At 37.3% G+C, this 13585-nt stretch overlaps 1 protein-coding gene across 1 annotated transcript; it reads left to right on the top strand.

The window, feature by feature from the left end:
• Positions 1-4369: 4369 nt before the first annotated feature.
• kiaa1614 (KIAA1614 ortholog) lies at positions 4370-13580 on the top strand. Its single transcript, XM_061978294.2, has 4 exons — positions 4370-4813; positions 7930-8507; positions 8620-8698; positions 13448-13580. The coding sequence occupies exons 1-4, from the start codon at positions 4749-4751 to the stop codon at positions 13569-13571; spliced, it is 846 nt and encodes a 281-aa protein (XP_061834278.2). The 5' UTR covers positions 4370-4748; the 3' UTR covers positions 13572-13580.
• The last annotated feature ends 5 nt before the right edge of the window (positions 13581-13585 follow it).

Below are 13585 nucleotides of genomic sequence, written 5' to 3'. Positions count from 1 at the left end.
ATGTCGATGTAGCGAGGTGGAGGTCGATATTTGTTTTTCACCGGAAGTTGTTGTATGGTTCATACTGTTATATTTATATATGGTTATAATGCTTACAAAGTCATTTTCAGGCGAAAAGACTAACCTATTTTTATGGGCTTGCCTCTTTATGATGTTAAGTTCCAGATATTTTTTTGTTTTTGCCATATAAAAACATTTTCTTCGACAGAAAGGACATAAAACAAACAAAAAATAGAATTTAAATATATATCAACTTCAAATCGACGGATAAAACTGAAGTTTATTCAGAGATTTAAGCGTTGAAAGTAAAAAAACAACAACACACATTTCATTATATGACTTATTTTTAACATTTCTATCAGTGGGTCCTTTTGGATCCACAAGACCTTTATAAAAAAAATAATGTTAATAATGTTATCCTACCTCACATTAAATATTCTATTTTGACATTTTGGTGGAAAAGTAATTAGATATTTTGTGTTTTTGCCATATAAAAACATATTTTTTGACAAAAAAAAGCATAAAATAAAAATGAATAACATTTAAAAATGTTAACTTCAAATCGACTGATAAAACTGAAGTTTATTGCGAGATTTAAGCGTCGAAAGTAAAAAAAAAAAAACACATTTCATTATATGACTTATTTTAACATTTCTATCAGTGGGTCCTTTTGGATCCACAAGACATTTATCAAAAAATAATGTTATGACTTATTGACCTACTCAAGACTCCAACTACCTCACATTAAATATTCTCTTTTGACATATTTTGGTGGAAAATATTAGATACTTTGTGTTTTTGCCATATAAAAACATTTTCTTCGACAAACAGGGCATAAAAAATAAATAAATAGATTTAAGTGTCGAAAGTAAAAAATACATTTCATTAAATGACTTATTTTTAACATTTCTATCAGTGGGTCCTTTTGGAACCCCAAGACATTTATAAAAAAAATAATGTTATGACTTATTGACCTACTCAAGACTCCAACTACCTCACATTCAATATTCTATTTTGACATATTTTGGTGGAAAATATGAGATATTTTGTGTTTTTGCCATATAAAAACATTTTCTTCGACAGAAAGGACATAAAACAAACAAAAAATAGAATTTAAATATATATCAACTTCAAATCGACGGATAAAACTGAAGTTTATTCAGAGATTTAAGCGTTGAAAGTAAAAAAAAAAAAAACACATTTCATTATATGACTTATTTTTAACATTTCTATCAGTGGGTCCTTTTGGATCCACAAGACCTTTATCAAAAAATAATGTTAATAATGTTATTCTACCTCACATTAAATATTCTATTTTGACATTTTGGTGGAAAAGTAATTAGATATTTTGTGTTTTTGCCATATAAAACATTTTCTTTGACAAAAAAAAGCATAAAACTAAAATAAATAACATTTAAAAATATTAACTTCAAATTGACGGATAAAACTGAAGTTTATTCCGAGATTTAAGCGTCGAAAGTAAAAAAAAAAAAAACACACATTTCATTATATGACTTATTTCTATCAGTGGGTCCTTTTGGATCCACAAGACATTTATCAAAAAAATAATGTTATGACTTATTGACCTACTCAAGACTCCAACTACCTCACATTCAATATTCTATTTTGACATATTTTGGTGGAAAATATTAGATACTTTGTGTTTTTGCCATATAAAAACATTTTTTCTTCAACAGAAAGGACATAAAACAAACAAAAAATAACTTTTAAAAATATTAACTTCAAATCGACGGATAGACCTGAAGTTTATTCAGAGATTAAAGTGTCGAAAGTAAAAAAAACATTTCATTATATGACTTATTTTTAACATTTCTATCAGTGGGTCCTTTTGGAACCACAAGACATTTATCAAACAAATAATGTTATGACTTATTGACCTACTCAAGACTCCAACTACCTCACATTCAATATTCTACTTTAACATATTTTGGTGGAAAATATTAGATATTTTGTCTTTTTGCCATATAAAAACATTTTCTTTGACGGAAAGGACATAAAACAAACAAAAAATAACATTTAAATATACATCAACTTCAAATCGACGGAAAAAACTGAAGTTTATTCAGAGATTTAAGCGTTGAAAGTAAAAAAAAGACCTTGATAAAAAAATAATGTTAATAATGTTATTCTACCTCACATTAAATATTCTATTTTGACATTTTGGTGGAAAAGTAATTAGATATTTTGTGTTTTTGCCATATAAAACATTTTCTTTGACAAAAAAAAGCATAAAACAAAAATAAATAACATTTAAAAATGTTAACTTCAAATCGACTGATAAAACTGAAGTTTATTCCGAGATTTAAGCGTCGAAAGTAAAAAAAAAAAAACCCACATTTCATTATATGACTTATTTCTATCAGTGGGTCCTTTTGGATCCACAAGACATTTATCAAAAAATAATGTTATGACTTATTGACCTACTCAAGACTCCAACTACCTCACATTCAATATTCTATTTTGACATTTTGTTGGAAAATATTCGATATTTTGTGTTTTTGCCATATAAAAACATTTTCTTCGACAAAAAGGGCATAAAACAAAAATAAATAACATTTAAAAATGTTAACTTCAAATCGACGGATAGACCTGAAGTTTATTCCAAGATTTAAGAGTCGAAAGTAAAAATAAATTCATTATATGACTTATTTTTAACATTTCTATCAGTGGGTCCTTTTGGATCCACAAGACCTTTATCAAAAAATAATGTTATGACTTATTGACCTACTCAAGACTCCAACTACCTCACATTCAATATTCTACTTTGACATATTTTGGTGGAAAATATTAGATATTTTGTGTTTTTGCCATATAAAAACATTTTTTTGGACAAAAAGGGCATAAAACAAACAAAAAATAACATTTAAATATATATTAACTTCAAATCAACGGATAGACCTGAAGTTTATTCCGAGATTTAAGTGTCGAAAGTTAAAAAAAACATTTCATTATATGACTTATTTTTAACATTTCTATCACTGGGTCCTTTTGGAACCCCAAGACATTTATCAAAAAAATAATGTTATGACTTATTGATCTACTCAAGACTCCAACTACCTCACATTCAATATTCTACTTTGACATATTTTGGTGGAAAATATTAGATATTTTGTCTTTTTGCCATATAAAAACATTTTCTTCAACAGAAAGGACATAAAACAAACAAAAAATAACATTTAAAAATATTAACTTCAAATCGACGGATAGACCTGAAGTTAATTCAGAAATTTAAGTGTCGAAAATTTAAAAAAAATTTCATTATATGACTTATTTTTAACATTTCTATCAGTGGGTCCTTTTGGAACCACAAGACCTTTATCAAAAAATAATGTTATGACTTATTGACCTACTCAAGACTCCAACTACCTCACATTCAATAAACTACTTTGACATATTTTGGTGGAAACTATGCCTTGAGCTCTTACTTTGAAGGCGCTAAGAGCGGAAGTGGTGACACGTTGTAGTGGAGCGGAGGTTTTTGAAAGAAAGGAAATAAAGTGGTCCTCGTGTAAAACTGGAGCCTCCGTGTTTGTTATTTTGTAGTTTTATACAGTATAGGCGACATGTATAAACCCTCGGTTACAAGACCAAGGGAATCGTTTCGTAGTTTATAACATTGACCGTATATTTGTCTGTTGTTCACTTATTATGCACTATGGTGCGAGGTCAATTTGTGTCTTCTTTACGAAAGCTTTTTTCGGAAACTGAATTTTTACGTTTGAATTTTGTGAAGTCATTTTTTTTTTACATCGAACTATGCTTATGAATTCATTGAATAAAAACCAGCATATAGAAATTTAGTGTAAAAAAAATTCAGTGTATATAAATTCAGGGTAGAAGTATTTCCGGTTTTTTAAGCCTAAATCACCTTTACCGGAAGTGATTCTTGGAGCTTTGAAGCAACGAATGTTTCAGCACAGAATTTTTTTTACATATATTTTTTATACAGTGATTTAACTACTCTGATTTTTTACACAATTAGTTTTAAAACATTTTTTTAAACACATTTTGTTCAATGACATAGTCCGACGCAAAAATTTCAATGACATCATGTCAGTGTAAAAAAAAAAAAAAAGTTTCGTAACACAGACATAAATTACCCTCCATGCTATTGACCTTATTTTGTGCGAACCTAATTGTATTATTTTGTTGATATTGCTACATTGTATCATACTGTGAAATTGTTCACAAATAAATTTGTTGATACAATTTCTTGATGCCTAAAATCTTAACAACCCTGGGTTTTTACTAAGCTCTTAATCATGATCAACAAATCGAAAGCAAAAGTCATTCAAGGGTGTTGAAAAGTGTCCAAGACAGTAGTCTGTATCGTCAATACCGACCCTGTATTCATTTGATATCGGTTTGCTAAAATTGGCAGTATCGTCCAACCTTAGCGGAAACTACCGAGGATTTGTGAAGTCACTTCCGGTCCGGGGGTTGGGCTCAAGCGCTTCTTGATTTAACTGTCTTGTTTAATTAATTGTTGTTTAATTAATTATTTTTTAATTAAATAAAATAAAATACACATTATTTAATTTTCATTGTTTTTTTGGCAAGCCATAACAAATCAGTCACGTGGTCGCGTGATTAAGCCGCTCGCTTTTAATCCTTCTTTTTGTCAACCAATCACTTTTTAGGATGATGCCACTGCCTCCCTTCCCCCAGGTCGGTGTGTGTGTCCTGAGTGTGTGAAGGCTGGTTGGCAGTGCGAGGACGACGCTCAGATGAAGCAAGGCCGCGTCCCGCTGAGAGCCGACCATGACCTGCTGACCCCGGACGCACGCGCATGGTAAGTGCACACACACACACAAAAAAAATATGTCAGTGTTTTGATTGACAGGTCGTCAGTTTTAAGGTAACCCCCCCACAATGAGCTCAATACCGCAGAGATCCGATATCCATCCATCCATCCATTTTCTACCGTGGAGGCCTATATGCAGGGCCACATTCCTTCTCATTTATTGATCATGATTATTGTCACAATTAGGCAAACAACAACTATCAAATATTATATTATATTGAAAAATATCAATATTTGTTATCCACAAAACTATTTGTGAACGATTCAAATTTTACTTTGTATCCAAAAACCTCTTTCCTAAAATTGTAAACAATATAATAATGCATAAACAGCAACAATATGAACAACACAACAAAAGTGAAGTGAATTATATTTATATAGCGCTTTTCTCTAGTGACCCAATATCTAAGTTACATTTAAACCAGTGTGGGTGGCACTGGGAGAAGGTGGGTAAAGTGTCTTGCCCAAGGACACAACGGCAGTGACTAGGATGGCGGAAGCGGGGATCGAACCTGGAACCCTCAAGTTGCTGGCACGCCCACTCTACCAACCGAGCATGAGAAACCAATCAAAGTGTATTTATATAGCCCTAAATCATGAGTGTCTCAAAGGGCTGCACAAGCCACAACGACATCCTCGGTACAGATCCCACATCAGGGCAAGGAAAAACTCAAACCCAATGGGATGACAATGAGAAACCTTGGAGGGGACCACAGATGTGGGGAACCCCCCCTGGGCCACCGGTGCAATGGACGTTGAGTGGATCTAGTTAATAGTGTGAGAGTCCAGTCCATAGTGGATCCAGTTCATAGTGTGAGAGTCCAGTCCATAGTGGATCTAGTTAATAGTGAGTCCAGTCCATAGTGGATCTAGTTAATAGTGTGAGTCCAGTCCATAGTGGATCTAGTTAATAGTGTGAGTCCAGTCCATAGTGGATCTAGTTAATAGTGTGAGTCCAGTCCATAGTGGATCTAGTTAATATTGTGAGAGTCCAGTCCATAGTGGATCTAGTTAATAGTGTGAGAGTCCAGTCCATAGTGGATCCAGTTAATAGTGTGAGAGTCCAGTCCATAGTGGATCTAGTTAATAGTGTGAGACTCCAGTCTGAAGTGGATCTAGTTAATAGTGTGAGAGTCCAGTCCATAGTGGATCTAGTTAATAGTGTGAGAGTCCAGTCCATAGTGGATCTAGTTAGTAGTGTGAGAGTCCAGTCCATAGTGGATCTAGTTAATAGTGTGAGAGTCCAGTCCATAGTGGATCTAGTTAATAGTGTGAGAGTCCAGTCCATAGTGGATCTAGTTAATAGTGTGAGAGTCCAGTCCATAGTGGATCTAGTTAATAGTAAGTCCAGTCCATAGTGGATCTAGTTAATAGTGTGAGTCCAGTCCATAGTGGATCTAGTTAATAGTGTGAGAGTCCAGTCCATAGTGGATCTGGTTAATAGTGTGAGAGTCCAGTCCATAGTGGATCTAGTTAATAGTGTGAGAGTCCAGTCCATAGTGGATCTAGTTAATAGTGTGTGAGTCCAGTCCATAGTGGATCTAGTTAATAGTGTGAGTCCAGTCCATAGTGGATCTGGTTAATAGTGTGAGGGTCCAGTCCATAGTGGATCTAGTTAATAGTGTGAGAGTCCAGTCCATAGTGGATCTAACATAATAGTGTGAGAGTCCAGTCCATAGTGGATCTAGTTAATAGTGTGAGAGTCCAGTCCATAGTGGATCTAACATAATAGTGTGAGAGTCCAGTCCATAGTGGATCTAACATTATAGTGTGAGAGTCCAGTCCATAGTGGATCTAACATAATAGTGTGCGAGTCCAGTCCATAGTGGATCTAGTTAATAGTGTGAGAGTCCAGTCCATAGTGGATCTAGTTAATAGTGTGAGAGTCCAGTCCATAGTGGATCTAGTTAATAGTGTGAGAGTCTAGTCCATAGTGGATCTAACATAATAGTGTGAGAGTCCAGTCCATAGTGGATCTAGCATAATAGTGTGAGAGTCCAGTCCATAGTGGATCTAGTTAATAGTGAGAGTCCAGTCCATAGTGGATCTAGTTAATAGTGTGCGAGTCCAGTCCATAGTGGATCTAACATAATAGTGAGAGTCCAGTCCATAGTGGATCTAACATAATAGTGTGAGAGTCCAGTCCATAGTGGATCTAACATAATAGTGTGAGAGTCCAGTCCATAGTGGATCTAACATAATACTGTGAGAGTCCAGTCCATAGTGGATCTAACATAATAGTGTGAGAGTCCAGTCCATAGTGGATCTAACATAATAGTGTGAGAGTCCAGTCCATAGTGGATCTAACATTATAGTGTGAGAGTCCAGTCCATAGTGGATCTAACATAATAGTGTGAGAGTCCAGTCCATAGTGGATCTAGTTAATAGTGTGAGTCCAGTCCATAGTGGATCTAACATAATAGTGTGAGAGTCCAGTCCATAGTGGATCTAACATAATAGTGTGAGAGTCCAGTCCATAGTGGATCTAGTTAATAGTGTGTGAGTGCAGTCCATAGTGGATCTAGTCAATAGTGTGAGTCCAGTCCATAGTGGATCTGGTTAATAGTGTGAGAGTCCAGTCCATAGTGGATCTGGTTAATAGTGTGAGAGTCCAGTCCATAGTGGATCTAGTTAATAGTGTGAGACTCCAGTCCATAGTGGATCTAGTTAATAGTGTGAGAGTCCAGTCCATAGTGGATCTAGTTAATAGTGGGAGAGTCCAGTCCATAGTGGATCTAGTTAATAGTGTGAGAGTCCAGTCCATAGTGGATCTAGTTAATAGTGTGAGTCCAGTCCATAGTGGGGCCAGCAGGAGATTATCTTGAGTGGAGACAAGTCAGAGACGTCCCCAACTGATGCACAGATGAGTGGTCCACCCTGGGTCTGGACTTTGAACAGCTAGCACGTCATCTGTGGTCACCTGATAACCTCTCCACGCAGGAGAGGGAGGCAGAGCAGAAAAGAGACGGCAGATCAACTGGTTTAAAAGGGGGTCTATTTAAAGGCTAGTGTATACAAATGAGTTTTAAGATGATACTGACATCGATATTTGGATCAATCCAGTTGATAGGGGCTCCTCCTCCTATTCCTTCTTGTTTCCACAGGTCCAGTGCCAAGCTCTGTCCAGTCCTCCAGCGGAGGTCAGGGGGCGTGGCCGTGGCGTCAGGTGAGCCGTCCGTGTCGACAAGATCGAGTCCGACAAGTCGGCGTCTACGTTTTGAGGACGAGACCGAGGCCGAGGTGGACTCCCGCTACCTGGACCGGCAGAGACGGCGGACGAGCCATCGAGTGGCGCGCGTCCTGGTCTGCAAGCCCAAACTCAGCCTGTACGTCAGCGGCGTGAGGCCGGAGGCGGGACACCAGGCAGACGGAGCCACGGGTGCGAGGGCGGTGAAACCGCCGAGTCCCGTGGTCACTAAGAAGCAGGTTCAGAGCCAGTATAGACTGGACCTGTGGACCGAACCCATCAAAGAAACTCACATTGGTCAGGTCACGCCTCCTGACACCTGCAGGAGAGAAATTGCGAGTGGAAACCGAGTCCTTTTTAAGCCCCCGCCCATCAAAGGACTGCCTGTAAATCCTTATTCCCCTTCAGAACAAAGTCAGAACCAGGACCACGAGGAGCGTAGGGAGAAGAATCCTTCTTTTGATCCTAAACGCCACAAGTCATCTCAACTAGCAGGTCAAAATCTTTGCTATGGTTCATTCAATCATTCTGAAGGTTTTTCCAAAACAGTATTTTATTTCTTAACAAGGTTTAATTTGTCTTATATTCTCCTGCCTTTTTCTTACAGTCAACAAACAAAGCCCGCCTCCCTCGGGGAATAACAATGTCAGAGAGCCAATAGGAGAAGACCTCCAATCTTCTCAGCCGTGAGTACTGTATGACATGGGCTTCACACTCAAACCTGGGGGCCAAATCTGGCCCGCCACATCATTATAACGTGACCCGCCACATTATTTTACAGCAGATCACCACTTCATTTTAATGTGGCCCGTCCCATAATTTTGCCACGCCACAGAATTCTAATGTAGTCCGCTACATCATTTATATGGCCAGCCAAATCTTTTTAAAGTGGCCCTCCAAATAATTTTAATGTGGTCCGCCAAGTCATTTATATGGCCAGCCAAATCTTTTGAATGTGGCCCTCCAAATCATTTTAATGTTGTCTGCCATATAATGTTAATGTGGCCCTCCAAATCATTTTAAGCCCATCATGTAATTTAATGTCCGCCACTTCATTTAATGTGGCCCGTCCCATAATTTTAAATTGGCACGCCACAGAATTCTGTTACCAGCCAAATCTTTTCTCTGAATAATTTTAATGTGATCTGCCATATTATTTTAATGTGGTCCACCACATCATTTATATGGCTAGCCAAATCTTTTTAATGTGACCCTCCAAATCATTTTAATGTTGTCTGCCATATTATTTTATGTGGTCGACCACATAATTTATTTGAGCACCTAAATATTTTCAAAGTGTCCCTATCAGTCATTTTATTTTGGTCCGCCACATCATTTGTTTGGCCAGCCAAATCTTTTTTAAACTGGCCCTCCAAGTCATTTTAAATGTGGTCCACCAAGTCATTTATATGGCCAGCCAAATTTTTGGAAAGTGGCCCTCCAAATCATTTTAATGTTGTCTGCCATATCATGTTAATGTGGCCCTCCAAATTATTTTAATGTGGTCCACCATGTCATTTAATGTCCGCCACGATATTATACAGCGGATCACCACTTCATTTTAATGTGGCCCGTCCATTAATTTTAAATTGGCACGCCACAGAATTCTGTCGCCAGCCAAATCTTTTTTAAGTGTGGCCCTCTGAATAATTTTTATGTGATCTGCCATATCATTTTAATGTGGTTCACCACATCCTTTATATGGCTAGCCAATTTTTTTTAAAGTGGCCCTCCAAATCATTTAAATATTCTCTGCCATATTATTTTAACGTGGTCCGCCACATCATTTATGTTGCCAGCCAAATCTTTTAAGTGTGACCCTCCAAATAATTTTAACGTGGTCTGCTATGTAATTTTAATGTGGTCGACCACATAATTTATTTGAGCACCCAAATATTTTTAAAGTGGCCCTCCAAATAATTTTAATGTGGTCCGCCAAGTCATTTATATGGCCAGCCAAGTCTTTTTATAATGGCACTCTAAATCATTTTAATGTTGTCTGCCATATCATGTTAATGTGACCCTCCAAATCATTTTAAAGTGGTCCGCCATGTAATTTTAAGCCCACCATGTCATTTAATGTCCGCCACATTATTTTACAGCGGATCACCACTTCATTTTAATGTGACCCGTCCCATGATTTTAAATTGGCACACCACAGAATTCTGTTGCCAGCCAAATCTTTTTAGTGTGGCCCTCTGAATAATTTTAATGTGATCTGCCATGTTTTTAATGTGGTCCACCACATCATTTATATGGCTAGCCAAATCTTTTTAAACTGGCCCTCCAAATAATTTTAATGGTGTCTGCCATATTATTTTTATTAACCGCCATATCATTTTAAGCCCGCCACATCATTTATGTTGCTAGCCAAATATTTTAAGTGTGGCCCTCCAAATCATTTTAATGTGGTCTGCTATGTAATTTTAATGTGGTCGACCACATAATTTATTTGAGCACCGAAATATTTTCAAAGTGGCCCTATCAATCATTTTAATTTGGTCCACCACATCATTTATATGGCCAGCCAAATCTTTTTAAAGTCGCCCTCCAAATCATTTTAATGTGGTCCGCCAAGTCATTTATATGGCCCTCCAAATCATTTTAATGTTGTCCGACATCTCATTTTAAGCCCACCATATCATTTAATGTCCACCACATTATTTTACACACTTCATTTTAATGTGGCCCGTCCCATAATTTTAAATTGGCACGCCACAGAATTCTGTTGCCAGCCAAATCTTTTAAGTGTGGCCCTCCAATTCATTATAATGTGGTCTGCTATGTAATTTTAATGTTGTCTGCCATATAATTTCAATGTGGTCCGCCACATCATTTATGTTGCCAGCCAAATCTTTTAAGTGTGGCCCTCCAATTCATTATAATGTGGTTTGCTATGTAATTTTAATGTTGTCTGCCATATAATTTCAATGTGGTCCACCACATCATTTATGTTGCCAGCCAAATCTTTTAAGTGTGGCCCTCCAAATCATTATAATGTGGTCTGCTATGTAATTTTAATGTTGTCTGCCATATAATTTCAATGTGGTCCGCCACGTCATTTATGTTGCCAGCTAAATCTTTTAAGTGTGGCCCTCCAAATCATTTTAACGTGGTCGACCACATAATTTATTTGAGCACCCAAATATTTTCAAAGTGGCCCTATCAATCATTTTAATTTGGTCCGCCACATCATTTGTTTGGCCAGCCAAATCATTTTAACGTGGTCTGGTCCACCACGTCATTTATATGGCCAACCAAATCTTTTTAAAATGGTCCTCCAAATCCGGTACGCTACATAATTTAATGTGGTCCTTCACGCAATTTATGTGGCCCTCCAAATCATTTTAACAAGGTCTGCCACGTCATTCATTGTGGTCCGATACGTCATTTTAATGTGGTCAGCCACATCATTTATTTGGCCAGCTCTCCAAATCATATTAATGTGATCTGCCATTTCATGTAAATGTAGTCTGCCACATAATTCATCTGGCCCGCCAAATCATTTTAATGTGGTCTGCAACATCAATGTCACCCTCTAAAACATTTTAATGCCACATCATTTATTTGGCCAGCCAAATAATTTTAATAGCCCTCAAAATCATTTTAAAATGGTCCACCACATCATTTGTTTGGCCAGCCAAATCATTTAAAGTGGTCAAGCACACCTGTGAAGTGAAAACCATTTCAGGTGACTACCTCTTGAAGCTCATGGAGAGAATGCCAAGAGTGTGCAAAAAAGTAATCAGAGCAAAGGGTGGCTATTTTGAAGAAACTAGAATATAAAACCTGTTTTCAGTTATTTCACCTTTTTTTGTTAAGTACATAACTCCACATGTGTTCATTCATAGTTTTGATGTGACAATCTACAATGTAAATAGTCATGAAAATAAAGACAACATTGCATTGAATGAGGAGAAGGTGTGTCCAAACCTTTGGCCTGTACTGTGTATTATTACTAATTGTTAGTTTAAAAATGTCAGCTTTTTTTAATGTGGCCCCCCAAATCATTTTAACGTGGTCTGGTCCACCACGTCATTTATATGGCCAGCCAAATCTTTTTAAAATGGCCCTCCAAATCCGGTCCGCCACATAATTTAATGTGGTCCTTCACGTAATTTATGTGGCCCTCCAAATCATTTTAACAAGGTCCGCCACGTCATTTATTGTGGTCCGATACGTCATTTTAATGTGGTCCGCCACATCATTTATTTGGCCAGCCAAATAATTTTAATGTTGTCTGCCAGGTCATGTTAATGTGGCCCTCCAAATCATTTAAATGTGGTCCGCCATGTCATTTTAAGCCCGCCATGTCATTTAATGTCCGCCACATTATTTTACAGCGGATCACCACTTCATTTTAATGTGGCCCGTCCCACAATTTAAATTGGCACGCCACAGAATTATGTGGCCGGCCAAATCTTTTTTAAGTGTGGCCCTCCAAATCATTTTTTTTACTTTTTATGCGATCTGCCATATCATTTTAATGTGGTCCACCACATCATTTATATGGCTAGCCAAATCTTTTTAAAGTGGCCCTCCAAATCATTTTAATGTTGTCTGCCATATTATTTTAATGTGGTCCGCCACATCATTTGTTTGGCCAGCCAAATCTTTTTAATGTGGAACTCCAAATCATTTTAATGTGGTCTGCTATATAATTTTAATGTGGTCGACCACATAATTTATTTGCGCACCCAAATATTTTTAAAGTGGCCCTATCAATCATCTTAATTTGGTACGCCACATCATTTGTTTGGCCAGCCAAATCTTTTTAAATTGGCCCTCCAAAAATTGTTTTTCATGTGGTCTGTTCCACCACGTCATTTATATGGCCAGCCAAATCGTTTTAAAATGGCCCTCCAAATCCGGTCCGCCACATCATTTAATGTGGTCCTTCATGTAATTTATGTGGCCCTCCAAATAATTTTAACAAGGTCTGCCACGTCATTTATTGTGGTCCGATACGTCATTTTAATGTGGTCCGCCACATCATTTATTTGGCCAGTTAAATCTATTTAAAGTGGTCAAGCACAAGTGACAACCATTTCAGGTGACTACCTCTTGAAGCTCATGGAGAGAATGCCAAGAGTGTGCAAAGCAGTAATCAGAGCAAAGGGTGGCTATTTTGAAGAAACTAGAATACAAACCAGGTTTTCAGTTATTTCACCTTTTTTTTGTTAAGTACATAACTCCACATGTGTTCATTCATAGTTTTGATGTGACAATCTACAATGTAAATAGTCATGAAAATAAAGAAAACATTGCATTGAATGAGAAGGTGTGTCCAAACTTTTGTCCTGTACTGTATGTTATTACTAATTATTAGTTTAAAAATGTCAGCTTCCCCCCCCCCCGACAATTTGGACACCTCTGCTGTGTGTCAATTAATGAATGACCTCTGACCCCAGGCTTGTACATTGTGTTTCCTGCAGATTCGGCTGCAGACGTCAAGCGTCTCGTCTCTCCCTGCGTCGCCTCGTCTCCAGCGTAGTTTCACGCGGCACCCGAACCGGCAGCCTGGACCGCGTCACCGCCCGGTCCCCGCCCCGCTCCTGAGCCGGTCCCCGGAC

This window comes from Nerophis lumbriciformis, linkage group LG18 (genome assembly GCF_033978685.3).
Source record: "Nerophis lumbriciformis linkage group LG18, RoL_Nlum_v2.1, whole genome shotgun sequence".
In the NCBI taxonomy this organism is placed as follows: domain Eukaryota; kingdom Metazoa; phylum Chordata; class Actinopteri; order Syngnathiformes; family Syngnathidae; genus Nerophis; species Nerophis lumbriciformis.
The sequence above is the reverse complement of the archived record's forward strand: the minus strand, read 5'-3'. Positions and strand labels throughout refer to the sequence as shown.

What these genes read in the sequence shown, in the direction of transcription:
- kiaa1614 (XM_061978294.2), top strand. Translation starts at nt 4,749, where the DNA reads ATGAAGCAAGGCCGCGTCCCGCTGAGAGCCGACCATGACCTGCTGACC. An exon ending in CAAGTCATCTCAACTAGCAG is followed by an intron (nt 8,508 to 8,619) that starts GTCAAAATCTTT and finishes TTTTTCTTACAG; the next exon opens with TCAACAAACAAAGCCCGCCT. An exon ending in GACCTCCAATCTTCTCAGCC is followed by an intron (nt 8,699 to 13,447) that starts GTGAGTACTGTA and finishes TGTTTCCTGCAG; the next exon opens with ATTCGGCTGCAGACGTCAAG.